Consider the following 19,426-nt stretch of genomic DNA (forward strand, 5'->3'; position numbering starts at 1 on the left):
TTAACAACCTGGAGCTGAACACGCTCAAAACTGTGGAGATGATCGTGGACTTCAGGAGAAACCCCCCTGCACTCCCCCCACTCACCATCATGAACAGCACGGTGACTGCAGTGGAGTCATTCAGGTTCCTGGGCACCACTATTTCTCAGGACCTGAAGTGGGGCATTCACATTGACTCTATTGTGAAAAAGGCCCAGCAGAGGTTGTACTTCCTTCGCCAGCTGAGGAAGTTCAACCTGCCACAGGAGCTGCTGAAACAGTTCTACTCTGCCATCATTGAATCCATCCTCTGCACTTCAATAACTGTCTGGTTCAGCTCAGCTACCAAATCTGACCTCAGAAGTCTACGGAGGGTAGTCCGGACTGCTGAGAGAATCATTGGTACAACCCTCCCCACTCTCCAAGAACTGTACTCATCCAGAGTGAGCAAAAGGGCTGGCAAAATCACTCTGGACCCCTCACATCCAGCACACTCCCTCTTTGAACTGTTGCCGTCTGGTCGACACTACAAAGCTCTGAGCACCAGAACGGACAGACACAGAAACAGTTTCTTCCCTCAGGCAATCCATCTCATGAACATTTGAACTCTTAACAATAAACATGAAACACACAACACTATCATACTTTTTTGATTTTACATACATACTTATTACATTTCAAATTTGCACCCAACATACCGAATTGTCTATTTTGTATATTGTGTTTGTGGTATTTGGCACATTGTCCATTTTTGTATATTTGTACATTATTTAATTTTTATTTGTAATTTTTATTTTTTATTATTTTAGTCCTGTCCTGTTGCGGTCAGTCTGTCGCACTGTGGAGCTACTGTCACTAAAACAAATTCCTCATATGTGCAAAAATACCTGGCAATGAAGATCACTCTGATTCTGGAGACTGGCTAGGCCACTCCAGGACCTTGAAATGCTTCTTACGGAGCCACTCCTTAGTTGCCCTTGCTGTGTGTTTGGGGTCATTGTCATGCTGGAAGACCCAGCCACGACCCATCTTCAATGCTCTTACTGAGGGAATGAGGTTGTTGCCCAAAATCTCACGATACATGGCCCCATCCATCCTCTCCTCAATACGGTGCAGTCGTCCTGTCCCCTTTGCAGAAAAGCACCCCCAAAGCATGATGTTTCCACCCCCATGCTTCACGGTTGGGATGGTGTTCTTGGGATTGTACTCATCCTCCTTCTTCCTCTAAACATGGCGAGTGGAGTTTATACCAAAAAGTTCTATTTTGGTCTCATCTGACCACATGACCTTCTCCCATGCCTCCTCTGGATCATCCAGATGGTCTTTGGCAAACTTCAGACGGGCCTGGACATGTGCTGACTTGAGCAGGGGGACCTTGCGTGCGCTGCAGGATTTTAATCCATGACGGTGTAGTGTTACTAATGGTAACCGTTGAGACAGTTGTCCCAGCTCTCTTTAGGTCATTGACCAGGTCCTCCCGTGTAGTTCTAGGCTGATCCCTCACCTTTCTCAGGATCATTGATACTCCACGAGACAAGATCTTGCATGGAGCCCCAGTCCGAGGGAGATTGACGGTCATCTTGAATTTTTTCTATTTTCTAATAATTGCACCAACAGTTGTTGCCTTCTCATCAAGCTGTTTGCCTATTGTCCTGTAGCCCATCCCAGCCTTGTGAAGGTCTACAATTTTGTCCCTAGTGTCTTTAGACAGCTCTTTGGTCTTGCCCATAGTGGAGAGATTGGAGTCTGATTGACTGAGTGTGTGAACGGGTGTCTTTTATACAGGTAACGAGTTCAAACAGGTGCAATTAATACAGGTAATGAGTGGAGGATAGCAGGGCTTCTTAAAGACAAACTAACAGGTCTGCGGGAGCCAGAATTCTTGCTGGTCGGTAGGTGATCAAATACTTATTTCATGCAATAAAATGGAAATTAATTATCCAAAAATCATACAATGTGATTTTCTGGATTTAAAAAAAATATTCTCTCTCTCACAGTTGAGGTGTACCTACGATGAAATTTACAGATCTCTCCATTCTTTGTAAGTGGGAAAACCTGAAAAATCGGCAGTGCATCAAATACTTATTTGCCCCTCTGTATCTTTCAAAAAAGGCCGGCAGAGAAATCAAACAATGAATAACACATTAACTTCTTTATTTTTCAATAGGTCATTTTATTTAAAATAGTATGTTACAATGTTTCAACCTACATGATGCTTCAAAGTTTTTTTAATGTTTTATAACTCTGGTTAGTTTAATCTTCAAACATTTCAGATATAAAACTATTGTATCCCGATATTATTGTTAATTTATGCCATTATCTAGGCTACATGAAATAATGCACGCCTGTTTATCTCCTTCACGTATGCATTATATCTTTTTCCATACAAAGCCCCTTCCTAAACCCACCACAGCAAAGGCCTTGATTCAATCCCCTTGATTTAGCAGAAAAATAATGTTTTCAGTCAGAAAAGCTACAAAGACTCTATCAGTACTACACATAAGCCGTAAAATGTACAGATGAAGTGCAGAACAAAAACATATAGCTGTTAAACTTGTCAGTAATCGTCCCAACACCAGTTTTGGGGAAAACACTCAAAACATTAATAATACTTTTGAGGTGGGCCTAAAGTTAAGAAAACACTCAATGCTGGGAGGTTAAAAGCTGGTTAGTGTCTTACGTTTTAAACTGAAGTGTTATGATAATCTTAAATGGTTGCAGTTTAAGTTAATGTAAAAAAAACACTAATAATCATCCATGTTATTATAAATACATTCTGGTACATTCATATTCTTTTTTTCCCCTGGCACATTGACACAAACTAAGAAACACTGACCAAACAATTAATATTTTATAGCGCTGGTGAACATTACGAGGTGGAACACTTTTGACATTTCCGAACAATACAAAAAGTGTAGCACCTGCACTCCTGACGTAAAGACAAATTACACAAGCATAACAATACAGGTCTTAGATTTTTTTTCTTCATTCAAATTGATAAACTGGCTGAACTAATCAAATACAGAAATAATCAGGACTGAAGACACAAATTAAGTTTTTGTAAATATGCTTAGACCATAGATGCTACTGTGCTGCTATAATAGGAGCCTTTACTCTAACCAGAGAGCAATCTGATGTAAAACACACACACATAACAAACTCACTTATTGATCAGGGCATCGTAGCCAAGGTGGCTTAAGCATTTGGATGAGGATAAGCTGATTTATCACTGAATTGTGCTGGAGTGCAAAGCTTTTGACTAGCATTAGACATGCATGTCTGTTAAAGGAACAGTTCACCCCAAAATTAAAATTTACCCTCAGGCCATCCAAAATATAAATGAGTTTGGGAGAAATTAAGCCTTGCATCACTTGCTCACCAGTGGATCCTCTGCAGTGAATGGGTGCCGTCAGAATGAGCATCCAAACAGCTGATAAAACCATCCCAATAATCCACACAACTCCAGTTCATCAATTTTCATCTTGTGAAGTGAAACGCGAAGAAGAAACAAACTGAGTGAGTAAATTTTCGGGTGAGCTATTCCTTTAAGAAAATGGTCAAAATGTGCCTGTTCCTGTGACAAGGGGGGCCCACTAAGGTCTTTTATGGTATATCTTTTTGGCTACACTATATTTTTAAGCTCTGGTTCTCTACTTGTGTGTTAAAGAAGAAAGAGAAACAGAAAAATAGCAAACATAGACCACTTTGAAAAACAAAAATGGCTGTTATTTGTTGGGGAATTTGGAAATTAATTTGAAAGCAGTTGCCTGCTGCCTCAGTTCTTTTTCCTCAAACCAAATAAGAAAAGAAACATCCCTTGTTTTTCCACTTCAGATCCTGTCAGCAGGTACGGTGTGTGGTGCTGTTGTCTCTCTATGACTGAGCAAGGGAAGCCTGTACAGTCTTAAACAATAAATAACACTAAAACCAGCTGCTTGTGTGTTTGATGCTGGGGCCCCCTACAGGTCGCTTATGCAAACTACACCTGTCCATAAACACTCCTGTCCTGTCTCTCCACACACACACACTTCTCACTGCTCCCACACACTTGTTAAATCCTCATTTAATGGGAAATAAGATGAAAATGAACTCATTTTAGTCAGAAATACTGGGAAAATCAAGCAATAATGCCATCACAATATCATTTTAGAAAGATCCCGTATTATGGTGACCTTGCTACACAAATTAATTTTTGTTAAGGCATGACTTACTCCTCCCACATATATAGATTTTTTTGAACAGTTGCGATAGTGGCTGCTGTTCAAATCACAAAGTGGTCATTCGTTACTTCGCTGCCGTGATAACAGTGCTCTAAAGTAGACTTACAGAAGAGCGTGTCTCCTAAACCGATGGCGTGGAAGATCTTTAGGTCTCGTACTATGTGGTATTTTACATGTACTTATGCGAGTTCAAAGTATCTATTGATGAAATGAGAGCAGAACCCAATGGTGCAAAACATCCCCGCAGTGATAGTTATGCGTCTGCTTTGCCACGGTTATGGCATTTTGCGTTGCCGTAGTTGTCATATGGAACACTATGCATCTGAAAGGCACACTTTTGTCTCCGTGGGAAACGTGGTTGGCATGGCGTCGCTAGGGTGTTGCCGTGGTAAGATGGTCAGTATGGTCTGCTCTAGTGTGATGATCCAATGCAATTTCACAGGGGCTCTAGAGAGGAGTTTTAGGAAGTGGCAATCTCGCCCCCTAGGTGGCACCATCCCTTCTGCTGCTCCAGCGGCGAGAGGTAATCTGCAATACACAATCGTTTCATTAGCTTTACTGAACAATTAATAGAATTCTTATCAATTCTGCTTTCTGTTTTATAGGTCCACAAAGTTTAAAATCACATTTACACTCCAATGACAGAAGACATCCGTCATTTTCAGAGGCCTCAGTGGGTTGACATGATGGTGAATACTACTCACTTTATCTCCCATAGATTAGTATAAGGGAATGTTGTATCACCTAAAATATGTATGCTAATTTTTTTACAATAATATATAAATTTTAAATGTAAAAATTATTATTTATATATATATATATATATATATATATATATATATATATTATACTTCATATTTAAGAATATTTTATATTTGTTTAAAAAAGATATTGTTTCATATATAAAACGTATTAAATAATCTTTATATTTAAAAATATTTGTTATATATATTATCCATTATCATTTTAAATAAATAATTTATAATTATCTTTATATTTAAAGATATAATTAAATAATTAAAGATATAATTATCTTTCCATTTAAATTAATATAAAATTTAATTAATATATTATCAAATTATTTAATTAAAATAAATGTATATTATTATAAATGTAGTACAGAAAACCATTAACATTTATTGTATAATTTCACATATTCACTTCTATTGCACAAGCACAATTAAAATATACCAATTTATTACTCGCTCACTGAATTAAACAGTTTTCAGTGATAAAAAGCACATTTGCTGGAGTATTTCCAATCTGTGCTAGCCTACAGTGCTGAATCAATCCGTTTCCTGCATTTTGTTTTACATAATAAAGGAATAAATTTCCATTATTTGATCTTTCGAGAAGGTGCAAGGTTCATTTTATGCACTGACGCTTCAAATGAGCATCACACGCATGACATGTGACTCTGTACTTGATACTTATAAAGTAAGTGTGGTAAGAATGAACCAGTATTTCAGGTTTCAGTGTGAGTATGGTCATCACATGAGTCCCATTAACATGTGTGTGTGATAAAATGAGGGCAAAAGGTTTTCTTCTTACCATTATTACTACAGTTCTTATTGCCTTTGTCTGAGGCCTCATCTTCAACCTTTAACATATCAAAAAGAAACTCATTAATAACAAATGACAAGAAAGGTAAAGAAACTAACAGAAATGTAAGTTATTAATACCTCTTTCCGCCATTTGAGCTCACAGAAAATCCTCTCAAAGCACTCGTGCATGTAGTTAAACTGGAGAGGGGAACACAAGCACACACACTTCAGGGACTATTTCTGCTCAAAATGTTTTACGAAACATAATTCAACAGGTAAATGATGAAGCTCTAATTTTCTTTTTTGGGTGACTTACATAAGGAGTGAATATTTTGACCCAGCGAGGTTTCTTTTCTCCGCGCACATATTCAAAGCAGAAGGCCATTCCCTCTTCATCTGTGTCCCATCTCTGCATCTCTGACCATTCGAAGACGATCACCTGATTCTGTGAGTCACAGATAAAGTATTACTATGGGCAAAACATCATCTCACAGAATTCGGTGATATGCTTATATATATAGGCAAATGAATCATTCTCGGCCTAAAAATAATGTCGGTATCATTTGCCCACCTCAAGAGTGCCGTCCTCTGTGCAGGCATGCAGTTTGAAATGCTTCATGCTGATGGCTGTGATCACATGGCCTTTCCTCCGTGAGTCACATGCACAGTGAGGGAACGTCACCTCGTTATATCCCTCACATGAGCGCAAAAGACTCAGATACTGAAAACAAAGTACAAACACACAAATGTTTATTTTATGTTAACACGAAATGTGTTATTAAATGCTTTTGCTTTGTGACAAAAAGGTCAAATGTCCAAGTCACATTCACCCCCCCCAAAAAAAAAATCAAAAGAAAGAAAAAGAAGATACACTATGAAGACTATTTTAGAACAATTAACATGTTTGTATTGTGCCCAGTGTTTTTAACTAAAACTAAAGATATATAAAAAATTGTTAATTGAAATAAAATATTAGATGTAAAAACTATAAATAAACATAAAAATGCTGCCTTGGCACCTTTTGAAACAAAAGTTGTTGAAGTCCTAAAATTAGTTACTATTAGTAAAAAAACAAAAAACAAAAAAAAACTTATATATTTATATCCTAATAAAAATGTCAATAAACATAAAATTACTAAATATTAAACAGACCCCCCCCCCCCCCCCCCAAAAAAAAACTAACAATTGAAAACACAATTCAAAATATCAATAAAAACTGAAATAGAGTATAAATATGCCATTTGTGCCATATTATATATATATTCTTACATTACACTAATAAGAAATATTTTTTATAGAGTCATTTGAATTTTTGAGGGACATATACTGAAAATGAAATGAAAATAAATTGCCTGCTAAATTTTTGCTTTTAATTTGTGATTTTATTTTTATTATCATTTTTATTTGATTTTGAGGTGACGTGGGGCCTGGACATGTTACTGACAGGTGTCAACAAAAAGATAAATAGCATTTCTATGCAGCATTTTATGATGGATAAAGTATGAGAGACCGTGGTCATCTTTCTCTGTTCTGCTAGTTTTTGCAGCTGGTACGCTTTATCCTCTGCTTTAATGAATCCCTTCTTCACATCATCCTGTGCCTGAAAAAAAAAACACAGAATGTAAAAGATGAACAGCTCTGACTGATATGATTATATGAGGTTAAGCTGAAGAGCTGTTTGAGTGAAAACCATGAATTTGTTTTAGAGGGATGTTATATGACTTCAGCTATACAAATATGTGGTACAAAGTCCATTTGTGCTGTTTATGGTCTGCATTTATTGTAATGTGTTTGTACTTATTGTTTTAGTCTACAAGTGTCCGTCATAAAGACAGTTTTGAAAGACTGGAGACAATAGGAATTTTGCAGGAAAGGACTGACAATAAAGCACTGGCTGACCTGATGAAAGCAGTAGTGCAGGGCGAGAGGGTTGTCCCGCAGCAGTTCCTCTTCCTGTGTGCTGAAGAGCCACTTCCGCATTGTGAGACACGTCCCAGGCACAGCAGATGTGTAGTTCTGAACATAGAGCTTGTGCGGAAACTCATTAGGAGCCAATTTGCGCACTGACAACACCGAAAAAGAGAGAGATTTTCAGGAAACTATGCATACAAACAGTTTAGTGATTTATGGTAAATCTAATTCATTAGATATCAGCTTTGTATGATGAACAAAATCTTGGGTTACACTTTATTTTAAGGTGTCCTTGTTACAGTGTGTAATTGTACATTTAAGTACTGAGTAATATTAATAAACAACATGTACGTACTATACGTTTAGGGTTAGGATTAGAATCACAAGAATTAATTATATTTTAAAATACAATAACAATAATAATACTTTAACTAGGAATAGTGCAAAATTTACATGAACCACTTTAATCATACGTTTCTGGTACATTTTCTTCATTTTTGAAACCTGAAAGCCCCACACAAGTTATGCGTTTCTACACTATATTTGATATTTAGAACTATTTAGCCATCATATGTTGCATAACCCCATATGCATTATTTACAGGAAATAAAGATTCTTCACTTTCAGAAAACGGTAAACAAATCAGTCACTGGGCGGTACCCTAAGGTTCAAAAGCTATAAGTTATACATCTTTGTACCTTACCCCTAAAAGGTAAATATTCGTGGCTCAAAGGTACATAGTCAAGTTCTGTTATGCAACTAGATGGCGAAGGCAGATGGGTCGTTAATGCAAATTGATGATATTCACAGTGTTAAACTACTTGGCTCATGCTGCATCCACATCCAATAAGCTTGCTCTTATACATTTAAATGCACCTCCACCTTCCCCAGCTCCACCTGTATAGATCTGCTACAGGTTATTATATGTACACTATTTGTTCAGCAACAGTATGTCTTAAAGCACCATATCGCTGTATGCATTGGCAGTAGCAAGTTCCAGTACTTGCTTTGCAGCAGCAGCAATAATCTATAACCACAGCAATAACCAACAGCAGGAGCAATTCAGCAGCATAGCAGATCTATTCTGCCAAGACCAAATACATTAACACTGTCTTATCCATTACCATGCTAAGATCTTCCGAGAGTTGTCATGATAGAACTACTTTAAAATGACATATTAGTACCTTTTTAAAAGGTACCACCCCAGTGATAGTTTTGTAACTTTTTCTTTGAAAGCGTTCTGTAAGTCTACATAAAAAGGGTTTTGCAAATGATTTACACTGAAATTTGTTCTGTTCATGTTTCATTAACAAGACCCAGTGTCCTTTATGTGCTGGGGTAACCTTATCTGAGCTTGCCAGCTGGGTCAAAACATACAGGTTTGTTAATATGATTAAGAAGGTATCACAAAGTGGCAGTTTAATTGCTCTTAATAAGAATCATAAATACAATTACTTTTGAATTCATAACAAGGTCAACCGATTTCCACAGTGAAAACCTAAAAGTTTAACCTAAGAGTCCGAAACTGTTTCAAAACATAAATGCTTGAAGGAAAATGGAGCGATTGCTCACCAAACGAGTGGTTAATAACTTCAAAGAGAGCAAAGTAACTGGCCATGATGCTGTCCACCCCAACCTTCATGACAAGAGCCTGAAAAAGAGGGAAAAATTATACTTGTTTATGGCTCTGATGAGCTTCTGTTGAAGTCATTGAGATGATATTTGAATAGTCAGACTGTGGTGTATGATGTTTTACCTGGTAGACCTGGTCAGTGGTGCTATTCTTTCTGACTCTCACCGAGGCTGTGGTTTTATCAGGCAGCGCTATTCGTAGCTCGACATCATTTATGCCAGTTTGGTTCTTTAACACAAGACACGCGATGAAATGGTGTTGAGTAAAACTATTTGTGTTTGCACATACATACTGTACTTACCTCATTTGATTCAGACAGGAATTCTTGCATAATGTCACTCTCACCTATGACCCGCACTGAGCAAACTAAGACATGTCGACAGACAGAGAGAAAGACAGGATATATATTTATATAGAGAAGTGCATTTCATAGCTCGTGTATCTATCACAGTGTCTCTGCAAACAAGCGTGCAAAACCACTTGTGGCTTAGTGGAAAGATTACAAAACAAAAACATCCTCAAAGCAATATAAATCATTTGTAATAAAAAACAATTAATGTATAATCAAAATGAATCACCGTGTAAAATCAGGAAAGTGACAAAAAAATAAAATAAAATAAATTAAAATGTCCAGGTCACACCCCCACCAAAAGGAAATAAATTACACAATGAAGACTGTTTTATAACTATTAATATGTTAATATGTACATATATTAATACGTATACGTATATACATTTTTGGTAATCAAAATAAAACTGAAATAAAAAATAAAATATATAAATATTTGATGAAAAAATATATATTATATATATATACACACACACACACACAGTATATATATACATATATACACACATAAACAGCGTATATATATGTATATATATTTATTAATGCTTTAATTAAATTTAATAATGTTGCCTTGGTAACTAACTTTAATAAAAGAGAAATTAATGTGCATTAATATTTCCGTTTGAGAGATTTAAACTTTATTGTAAAACTAACTTTTAAACTTTATTTATAAAAATAACTATAAATTATTATCTGTTTTATTAAAACTATTAATCGGTTAATCGGTTTTTAATATATTGTATTTGGGGGGGGGTGAAAAAATTAGGACAATATAAATATAATTATATATACACATACACACACATTTGAATATTTTATGCATTTAATAAAGTGCATTAAATTAAATGCCATTTTATTAAACAGACATAAAATTAAGAGTGGAAAGTTGGTGGAAGTGAAATTAAATTATTGGTGCCAATAAGAGGGTGAATGGAACCAGGACACATTGCAAACAAGACCTTGTATATTATTCATTATTGTAATGAAAAAGTAATATATAAGAATAAAAGGTTGGAGGTTAATTTAACATATTTTATTTCCTCCACTCTCTGTCCTCTGTCTCACCTCTCTCCAGGTATTCTTCCAAACCCCTCCTGCGAGCATCCAGCTGCTGTTCAGACAGAGAAAAGGGCCATTTCCCTGGCAGCTTTGGGAAATTGTAGTTGGAAAACTCTCTCTTCAGGTTCTGATGAAGAATTGCGAACTCCCGGTAACGCTTCGAGCACAGCTGTCTGCCCGACATGTACACGTTAAACACCTAAGACAGGAGGAGCAAGACCACAAAGATTATCAGCACTAAACGACAGCCAAAAAGTAAAACACTTTCTTTCTACACGACTCACCACAAACTTCTCTGAGTGTTGTTCCACATGTTTGTATGTGGGGACTGAAATGGGGACGGCCTGCTTGTCGCTGTAGTCATAATTGGGCTGCATTGCGCTTTCCTCGCCACCTTCAAGTCCGTCCGCTTCCTGTGCCGGCACAGAGAGTACGGTCAACACCAGCTCCCTCTCTCCAGCCCTGATCAGATCCACCACCTGCTTGTGCGTCGCCCCCTCCACACTCAACCCGTTACTGCAGGAGAGATGCAAAAAAAAGTGTCATGTTACGGGGTGAAATATTAAGATGCAGTCAGTTACATTTTTTAATGCTTTTGAAAGAAGTCTCTCTACACTCTCCAGGGCTGCATTTGTGTTAGTCAAAACAATAAAATTGTGAAATATTATTACAACTTACAGGGGGTGTACAATGTTGTTCCATGCATTCAGAGTTGTTTACACTGTTAAAGAGTTGGATTCTCATGTTAAGCATGGACAAAGTTAAAAAAAAAAAACAATTTGGACGTATAACAGTATTTCTGTGCCAAAAATCTTACTTCCGGGTTCGTACAAGTTTCGGAGAGTTTTTTTCGATCGTGGCTCTTGATGACATAAACGAGGGTGGAACTCCTTATATGGGCATTTCTCCCGGAAGAATGCGCCCGTGCACGCATCGACCAGAGTGAGAGCAAGAGCAAGAGCTCGCCCATCAACGCGCTTCATTCGGCTGCACTGCACGGGACTTGCTCGGGAAGAATGTCTCTAAAGAAGTGTGTTTTTGGTTGTGAGGGAAAGATAACCTTGTTCAGCTTCCCGAAGACCCCAGCGTTACGTAAACGGTGTATGCATCGTTTATTCTTTATTAAAACAAAGGTTGCTCTCTTTCAATTGGTGTAATAATAAGCCACTATACAATTTGCGGAAATGAAACAGAGTAGTCTACTAAGCAAAGGATCACATTTCATGTAGGGAACTGCTGATGTCTTTTTTAAAACTTCTCTAGTTATGATTTTTATGAGTTATGAATTTTTCAGTTGATAAAGGTTAAGGGTCATTGGGATCTCCATTTAGTAATGAATTAAAATTGCATATGCACATGAGCCAACCAACAATGACAGAGAAAGCACATGCCACCTGCCCATCACTTATTACCACCATAACTAATTCATAAACCAGGTGACAGATGGAGGGAGACCATATATTTCATGACAGGCCACAATGGGGGCAGACAGAGCTGACATGCCAGCCTTCTACACTACCTCAAAAACAAATCCATAAGTGATTTGATTATATTAAACGGGATTTGATTTGATTATATTAATAATTATATTATTATTTTACTAATAAAAAACATAAAACTGAACACTTAGGTTCTCTTAAGATAGGTTCTCTTATGCCAAGGTGTCATACTTTAATCCGATGATTCCATATAAAATCGCATGCTTGAAAACTTGAACATGCTGAATAATGAGTTTGGAACAGGAACAAACTGTGATATGACATTCACATGACTAGCTAGTGACTGCAATGATTCCCTACTGTAAACTTCCTTATTTCAGACCGGAAGTACTGCTAACTGTTAAAGTGAAAACTTTATATAGGCTATTATAAACATACCACATTCATTTTCTTTTCCTTTTCAAACATATTCATGTTCATATTATTGACCTGAGGACTGGAGAGACACTCACCAAAAACTAAATGGAAAAACAGCTCAACGCTCATAAATAAACTCGGGTTTGTGAACCCACTCCTTCTTCCTCAGAGGAGTTCCTCAGGAAATCAGCCTAGGGCTGATGAAACCTTTTACATGTAGGAACATTTCCAGACAGAATAAAGATCATGGTAAAACATTACAAAATTAAATAAATAAAATCTTAAAACTCTAGTTTGCAATTATTATCCCAAATCGCTAGTCATATTCTTTAAAATGGTCTAGATGCAATATTTAAAGAGACCGTCCACCAAAAATTTAAATTGTCATAATTTACTCCCTCCTTACGAGGATACGTTTACATTCAGATCAAAGCGTAAACAACGTATACGCTTACATAGACTGCATACATTGTTTACGTATGTGATACTCTCCAAAATGGTTGACGCGGAGAAGATGAATTGTTGAATAAAGTCATTATTTTTGTTTTCTTTGCGCACAAAAAGTATTCTCGTAGCTTCGTAAAATTATGGTTGAACCACTGATGTCACATGGATTATTTTAACAGTGTCCTTGCTAGGTTTCTAAGCCTTGATCGTGTCATCAAATATATCTTCATTTGTGTTCCGAAGATGGACAAAGGTCTTACAGGTTTCAAAAGACATGAGGGTGAGTAATTTTCATTTTTGGGTGAACTATCTCTTTAAGGTAAACTTGACCGAGGCTCAGTAAGTAACAATCTTAATGTCCCTAAGAACCCTTTGCATTTCCTTCCTGTCAAGGAGGGGTAAATGTTTTCATAACATTCTCAATGAATGTAATATGTCAACATGGGATATAATTAGCAACATTGAATCAGATCATGCTCAATGTGAATAAAAGTAATGTTTTAAAGAGAACAATGAGCGATAAAAGAGCTATAAAATAGTTTAGCATCATTTTTATATAGAAAAAAGAATAATAATAGAAATAGCCTACACTTGTAATCTCCTGACAACAGTGTGCAGCACACAAACGATTTCACTGTTTACATACACATGCCTTGAGTTTAAGTAATACACACAATTTAGATGACCGTACTGCACATCGATTTCAGGTGATAAAGACTGTGTGGGGAAAGTGGTTTGAGTGAAGCTGGCAAAAGCACACCACTAACATTTGAGTTTATTGACTGGGACTGACATAATAAAGACTACAGCACAACAGCACATTCTGCGGCCCTTTTGAAGCCTTATTCAACTTCTGATTTTCCCATAAGATAAAACAGTGACCCCAATACGTCTCATATTTATAATGCTGATCACATTACCTGTGACACCTCCAATGACTAGTTATGGCCAGCGGCGTGGCTCTATACATGCATAATGCAGCTTATGTATTAATATGCAATGTAGAGCGTCTGCAAAACCTTCACTGAAGGAAGATACTTTCTTAAAACTGTTCTCAGGGTTCACATAGTTGCTCAATGCTGTAAATAATGCGAATTACACCACTACACAAATATTATTATATAGTAAAAGGCCAATTAATCAGCTGATATTTAAAAATTTATATTATTAGCATTGGCCTGTTAATAAGATCAGTTATTCTGCAATTTACAGATATGTATTTTCATATATTCTTTGGTGAAATTTAACCAAACAGGCTATTATTTGTGGTTGATATATACATATAATACTAATATATAATACTTAATTATGGAATTAAGGTTGTATGCGTGTAATATATATATATATATATATATATATATATATATATATTCTGTGTATATATACAATAGTTTAGGATTAGTAGTCTATAGGTTTTTTTTGGTTTTTTTTTTGTAAGCAAGTGGTATTTTACTTCTTTGAAAAACAAAACAATCCTACTGACCCCAAACTTTTACATTAGTGTATGATGAAATTAATCCATTTTTACACAACATTCAGTAAAAGTACCAGAAAACAGAAATTGTGTATTCATGTTAAATCTTGTTGGAACTGACACACGTTCGCTCTATTAAAAACTGTAAAACGGAGCGGCCAAAATATTGGGATATTTATCACTAAATATCATGTAAAATGTGTTTTTTACATTTATCAATTTGATGTAATCTCATTGCTATTATATGTGCATTATATCGGCTATCCGGCTCCAAATACAGGTATTGGCCATTTAAAAACACATATGAACTGAACACTTGTATAGACTGCTTACTTTTTTAAATGATCAATCATATGCACTTCCCAGGCCAACCGACATTGGAATCAAGCGAAATTTAGGATGCTAAGGTGTCAGGAAATGCATTTATCAGCTCAATCAATGATAAGAGATCAATATGACAGCATGTGATCATGCAACTGTCATGTATCAACAGGTCACAGGGTGCGAGACTCTTCTGGATGTATGACACATAAGCTTCAATTGAGCCACACTGCCCAAGTCTTACATAATAACGATCGGTTTATTGTATTGGCAGGGATGTGCTGGCATTAAGCTTAAACAAGTCCACAGATCCCTATGCTAACATGTTAAAATAACGGCAAGCCAACAGTGAGCTGTGTCAAACACACTGACAGCAGAGCAATGCTGATTTCTAGGCTAAAATGTGTAATAAAGTGGAAAATGAAAGACTTACACCTCTAGTATTCGGTCTCCTTTCACTATACCGGCCCGTTCCGCTGCACCCCCGGGTAACACGGCGCTGACATGCTGGAGAGGAGCGTACAGCTCCCCGTTAATGCTCCGCAGCTGGCCGCCTTCACTCACTTGACCGCGGACGTTGAATCCGTACCCCGATTCCGACTTTACGATCCGAACCACGCGGGGACCCGAGGTCACCATGGTCGGGGTCTGACTACCAGAACCGACCATCCCCGATCCGTTAACGCGGGGCGCTGCTGCGGGCCGAGCAGTCTCATCTCCTTCAACTTCCGCCATCTTTAACTCGTTTTTTTTTTTTTTTTTTTTTTTTAACCCCTCTCTCCTCCCGTAGGCCTTCAAAAAACCAAGCCAGAAATACGCTTGACCCGCCCAACCATCACAATACTTCTTTCACTTTCCCTCACAGACTGTCCAGTGTCTTTAGATGGGGCCAGAGAGCCTCTGTGGAGCTTGTCAGTTTGTTTTGGTGAATGATGTAAGAGGATATCCTGTAGCTATACGTTTACGAGGCACAACTGAAAGTTAGTTTCGTAGAAGCTACAAGAGCGATACAATTTTACCATAGCTAATTATAAAAAGTATAATCAGATACCAGAATAGAATGCAATATAAAAAGGGACCGGGGCAAGTTGTCACTAATAGTATTTATTTATTTATTTACGTTGGTTTCAGACACCTAGTTCATTATTTTTGTGAATTTATCTCCAACAATACTATTTAGCCTATATTACGTATTTTTTATTTTTTTTTAAATTAAAGCTGTTGTGTAAACAATTGAACTCAATAAAACCACACTGACATACAATGACAAATGCCAACTCTCAGATTAATATTTGACTTCATTTGCAGATTTATTATTATTTTCAGATTAATTGAAAGGTTGAACTGTTTTCAGTGCAAGAATATTTTTCATATGTCGGGGCAAGCGGTCATATTTTTGACCAAAATATTTTGTAAATTAATTATTTTATTTATTTATTTACATTTACCATTTTCAGATTTTTTCTTCATGTATGTTATAATTTTATGTAATAACTACATATGACTTTGGATAGAAGGTCAAATCAGAGGAGTAAATTGAAACTACTAGTCCTAGTTTCCTCTATACTTATGCTCAGTCAGTCATTAGTAAGAACGATTGTTTTATTTTGACCATTTAGATGGCAATGTGTTGTCTGAAATAATAATAAAGCGTCTTAAATTACAGAGATTCTGACAGCAACATACCTTTGGAAAACGCGAAATTGTGCAAAATATAACATTCATCAACTCTAATTATAAAGTTAGAGCCATAGTGTAGCTATTTGTTACCACAGTTCGAATGGTATGGCACAACAGTCCAAGGGTGGACTGTTTTATTTTATTTTTATTTTATTTTATTTATTTATTTTTATTTTATTTTATTTTTCATGTCTGCAGAGTGGATGTCAATATCTTGTTGTATGGATCTTGTACGGGTCTTTTCTGCCCTCTTGTGGCATTCAAGGAAACATACGAAACATTATTTGCAGTTGGGATTATTTGGTTTTGCTGACGGGTGGTTTGCTATTTGTATTTTTACAAGTGCAAACAAGGTGGCAACTGTCTGAAAATTAGCAGCTGTGGCAAAGCCCTATGTAAGTAAGCAAGACTGTGAGGATTTGGCAATGTGCTGTGGTCAAAATATCTGATCATGCATATCTGTCTTGTGACAGTGAAGGCTTAATTTTAGTTTCTTTTTATTTATCTTTATTGATATTATAGTAGTAGAACTAGTATTAATAGTTGTAATAGTAGCCTACATACTATGCAATTTTATATATTATGGATACTAAAATACTAAACTGAATTGTAATACAGAAAATTACATGACCACAAGGAAGCTACAAAATTACAGGTTTCTTTAAACATAAGCAAGAAATAGTTTCTGGAGCTTTACTTGCTGTGACTAGATTCAAGATTCAAGATTTTTATTTGTCACATACACAATTATACAGGGTATAACCAGCAGTGAAATGTAGGTAGTGACTAATGACAACATGTACTGTAACTAAATAAATGTGAACATTTTTATTCGTCTTATATAAAATTATGACTCCAAAAATATCTGAACTTTGCAGAAAAATGGAGCGTCTTGCTGCAGCCCAGAAGATCCAGGGGGTGTGGTTGAATCCAGATCCAACTCTTCCCACCTTACATATACCTAAACCTACACATCTCCACCCCCTGATCCCTAAACCCACCCCATCTCCACCCCTAAACCTACCAATCTCCACCCCTTAAGATGTGGATCCAACCACGCCCCCTCGATCTTGTGGACTGCAGCGAGCCCTACTTGGAAAAATGGACTGGATATAAAGTAAAATGTATGCATGCATCACTTTCATTGTGTGTGCATTATGTGTTATTGTGTCATTTTCACAACTCTTTCAAAACTCTTTGTTTACAAAAAACCCCAAAAACAAACATTTCATTAGATGAACATTTGGTATGTTTTTAAACAGTACATTCCATTAAATTCACTGTACTTCTGTCCCTTACAACCTCGTTTTCATTTTTGCCAAAAAATAAATAAATATGGTGCTACCCTGACTAATGCTTATTGAGTTCTAATTTCCATAACTCTCTTTCCAGTCGAGCAGCCTTGGGATTACATTGTAACCATTAACAACTTGGAACACACCCTAGTAAAAGTATTGTGACAATGAGGTAAAGAGAGAGAGTACAAAAACTGCAGGATATGAATCATACTTGGCATAACTGATAGACATTTTAAATATAAAGTTTTGCACACGAAGATGTTTGAATATTTTAAAGATTTATTTGAAATAAAAACATATTTGCTTGTAACACAGATGGTTTAAAGCTCAAAGAGCGTTACGACCTGTCATACACACCCACTGTACTTTACCAGCAAAAGTAATTTTATGGTTTTCATCCAATGCTAACGTACACACACAAACACAAATTCAAAAGAAAAGTAAAAAACAATCGGATATTTTAATAGACAACGGGATCAACTTTACAGTTTGTCTGCATGGATTATTTTCCTCTTCATTTCCAGCTCTGTGTCTTCTTTAACTGCATTCTATAGCATGCCTCACAAGCGATGGACAAACCCACAACCAAAGACACAAACTCTTCAAAGTTCACCTCCCCATCTCCATTGGCATCCAAATCCTTCATAATTCTGTCTATGGTAGTCGGATCCTTCTGAGACTGTGGGGAAAGAGGGTCAAATGTGTTTGATAAACAAGAGATTTGGTCTTGAACAATGAAAGAGAGGAGAGCAAAATTATAGTATTTGAGAGAGAATGACAATTTGCTCACCTTGAGAAACGCGGAGAGCTCATTCTCCATCAGGGTTCGGACTTCACGGCGGGTCAGGGTGCCGCTCTTGCCCTCTTTTCCAGCGTAGCGGTGGAATACCATGATGAGGGACTCCATGGCGGTCTCTAGTTCGGATGGCATGGCTGCTCACTGTAGAAAGCTAGTATGAATCTAATATTAACACAACTGATCTTGACAGTGCATTCAACAGGCTAAACATCAGAATGAAGAGCTTACCGTTTGGGTGTCTGAGTGAAGAATTTGAGAAATGCGGGTTATCATTCTCAAGACTTTATATGACCGAGCCCATGGGCAAGAGAAGGTCTTATCAGGGGAAGTTGAGCAATACATTGATTACAGCTCAGCATACCTAAGTGTATGAGTTAAGCGGACTTTGTGTGTTCTGTATAGCTAGATTTCATGACTCAATGGGCAAAGTAAATAGATGAAACACCAGAAATTGTACAATACACATTCACTAGCAGTCAAAAGTTCGGAATAATAAAGATTGTTTAAAAATGTTTTTGAAAGAAGTCTCTTATATTCAGCAAGGCTCTATTTATTTGAATTGATCAAAAATACAGTAAAAACAGTAATATTATAAAAAATACTATTACAATTAAAAATAATTGTTTTCTTTTTCAATAGGCTATATTTTAAATATAATTTATTCCTAGCTAAGAAAAATTTTCAGCATCATTACTCCAGTTTTCAGTGCCACATGGTCCTTCAGAAATCATTCTAATAGGCTGATCTGGTGCTTATGGAACATTTCTTGTTAATATGTTGAAAACTGTTTTTGCTTTATTATTATTATTATTATTATTATTATTTGTGGAAACTGTGATACACTACTATCCAAAAC

General features: G+C 36.5%; 2 protein-coding genes across 2 annotated transcripts; both read right to left on the reverse strand.

Annotated features, from left to right (window-relative positions):
- Positions 1-2,118: 2,118 nt before the first annotated feature.
- LOC306847422 (sorting nexin-27-like) lies at positions 2,119-15,734 on the reverse strand. The gene is made up of 13 exons (XM_079381372.1): positions 15,227-15,734; positions 10,980-11,211; positions 10,702-10,894; positions 9,589-9,653; positions 9,411-9,515; positions 9,227-9,305; positions 7,643-7,806; positions 7,254-7,343; positions 6,315-6,464; positions 6,060-6,188; positions 5,882-5,941; positions 5,751-5,799; positions 2,119-4,727 (listed from the first exon to the last, which is right to left on the reverse strand). The coding sequence occupies exons 1-13, from the start codon at positions 15,526-15,528 to the stop codon at positions 4,660-4,662; spliced, it is 1,686 nt and encodes a 561-aa protein (XP_079237498.1). The 5' UTR covers positions 15,529-15,734; the 3' UTR covers positions 2,119-4,659.
- A 2,551-nt stretch (positions 15,735-18,285) lies between these two features.
- LOC306847178 (protein S100-A1-like) lies at positions 18,286-18,702 on the reverse strand (the record flags this gene model as incomplete). Its single annotated transcript, XM_079380986.1, has 2 exons — positions 18,286-18,450; positions 18,562-18,702. 2 exons carry the CDS (start codon positions 18,700-18,702, stop codon positions 18,286-18,288), a joined length of 306 nt encoding a protein of 101 aa, XP_079237112.1.
- Positions 18,703-19,426: the final 724 nt, after the last annotated feature.

Source organism: Barbus barbus, assembly GCF_936440315.1.
Source record: "Barbus barbus genome assembly, chromosome: 27".
Lineage (NCBI taxonomy): Eukaryota > Metazoa > Chordata > Actinopteri > Cypriniformes > Cyprinidae > Barbus > Barbus barbus.